General features: G+C 36.0%; 1 protein-coding gene across 1 annotated transcript; it reads right to left on the reverse strand.

Annotated features, from left to right (window-relative positions):
* Positions 1–386: 386 nt before the first annotated feature.
* Positions 387–1,334, reverse strand: LOC103563401 (olfactory receptor 5H2-like). Its single transcript, XM_008538743.2, has one exon. The coding sequence runs from the start codon at positions 1,314–1,316 to the stop codon at positions 387–389; it is 930 nt and encodes a 309-aa protein (XP_008536965.2). The 5' UTR covers positions 1,317–1,334.
* Positions 1,335–1,535: the final 201 nt, after the last annotated feature.

Here is a 1,535-nt window from a genome sequence, read left to right on the forward strand (position 1 = left end):
TGGAGTTAGATGTGATCTGAGTCTCCAGGCTGCCAGGTAGTGTTACTGTCAAAGACATTAGAATTGAGTCCTGTTTGGGAACTGCATTAATTTCATGCTTAATACATTTATAAAGCCACAATGAAAACAGACAAATGTAAAATATTTTGTTTGTTTTTGTCCTGAATTATTTTAGTATGACAAGAACACCTGATTAAATTCCTCTGTTTTTGAGTAACATACACACATATATGAAGATGTTTTTAGGTACTCGCACCTTAATGCATTAAGATCTAGGTCAGTTATAACTACAAAAAGCTTTGCTCACTAACCAAAACTGAGCCATATCTAATCTGCGCAATTTTATGACTATTTTAATACAAAGAGAACAGATAGTAGCATGAAATCTAAAAAATTCTCTTTAACATTTTTGCCAGTGAATCTATGACTTTCTTATTTCTCAGGCTGTAGATTATTGGATTTAACAAAGGAATGATGACAGTGTAAAATAGAGAGTCCATCGTATCTTGATCATCCGCTTGTGCAGATCCAGGGCGCACATACCTGAAGGCAAGAGGGCCATAGTATAAAGAGACAGATAAGAGATGGGCTCCACAGGTGGAGAAGGCTTTCCTGAAACCTTGCACAGACTTCCTTTTTAAGATGGTAAAGAGAACAAGTGTATAAGAGACAAGAACAGTCAGAATGGTGAACACCTGTATGGACCCAGCAAAAATAAATACTATCAGAAAATTAATAGAAGGGTCAGTACAGGAAATCTTAAATAATGGCATAATGTCACAGTAAAAGTGATGTATTATGTTGTATTTACAGAAGGTTAATCTGAATATGAGACCAATGTGAATTGTGACATGAAGAAGGCCACCAAAAAATGAAAAAACTAATAGCCTAATGCATAGTCTATTGGTCATAATCACAGGATAAAGTAAAGGTTGGCATATGGCCACATAGCGATCATATGCCATTGCTGCCAAAAGAAAACATTCCGTGGTTACACCGATTCCAAAGAAAAAAAATTGTATCAAGCATTCAGAGAAAGAGATCATCTTATTTGTGGCAAAGAAGTTGACCAGCATCTTGGGGGTCACAGCAGATGATAAGCAAGCATCTACAAAAGCCAAACTCCCAAGGAATAAGTACATAGGGATGTGAAGTTGAGGGTCATTCCATATGAGAGCAATCAGAACAAGGTTCCCCACAATAGTGGTGAAATAAATAACCAAGAACACCAGGAACAGGGGGATGTGCCACTTGTGTTGATAAATAAGTCCTGAGAGAATAAACTCTGTCAGCAACGTTGCATTTTCCATTTCCATGTCCACACTGCGTGTTGCCTGAAAGGAAATGGAGTAAATGAAAAAAATATATCACTGAAGATTTATAATGTGAAAATACACAAGAAGAGAGTTGAGGTAAATATATACACGTCAGAATTTCCCCTTAATTTTTTTCATTACTTTTATAATAGATGGAATCCATTTTTGGGGAATCGAACATGTGGAGAAAAGTGTACTAATTTCAGTTCAAAAAATGTT

The sequence above is a fragment of the Equus przewalskii genome, chromosome 18 (genome assembly GCF_037783145.1).
Source record: "Equus przewalskii isolate Varuska chromosome 18, EquPr2, whole genome shotgun sequence".
NCBI lineage: Eukaryota > Metazoa > Chordata > Mammalia > Perissodactyla > Equidae > Equus > Equus przewalskii.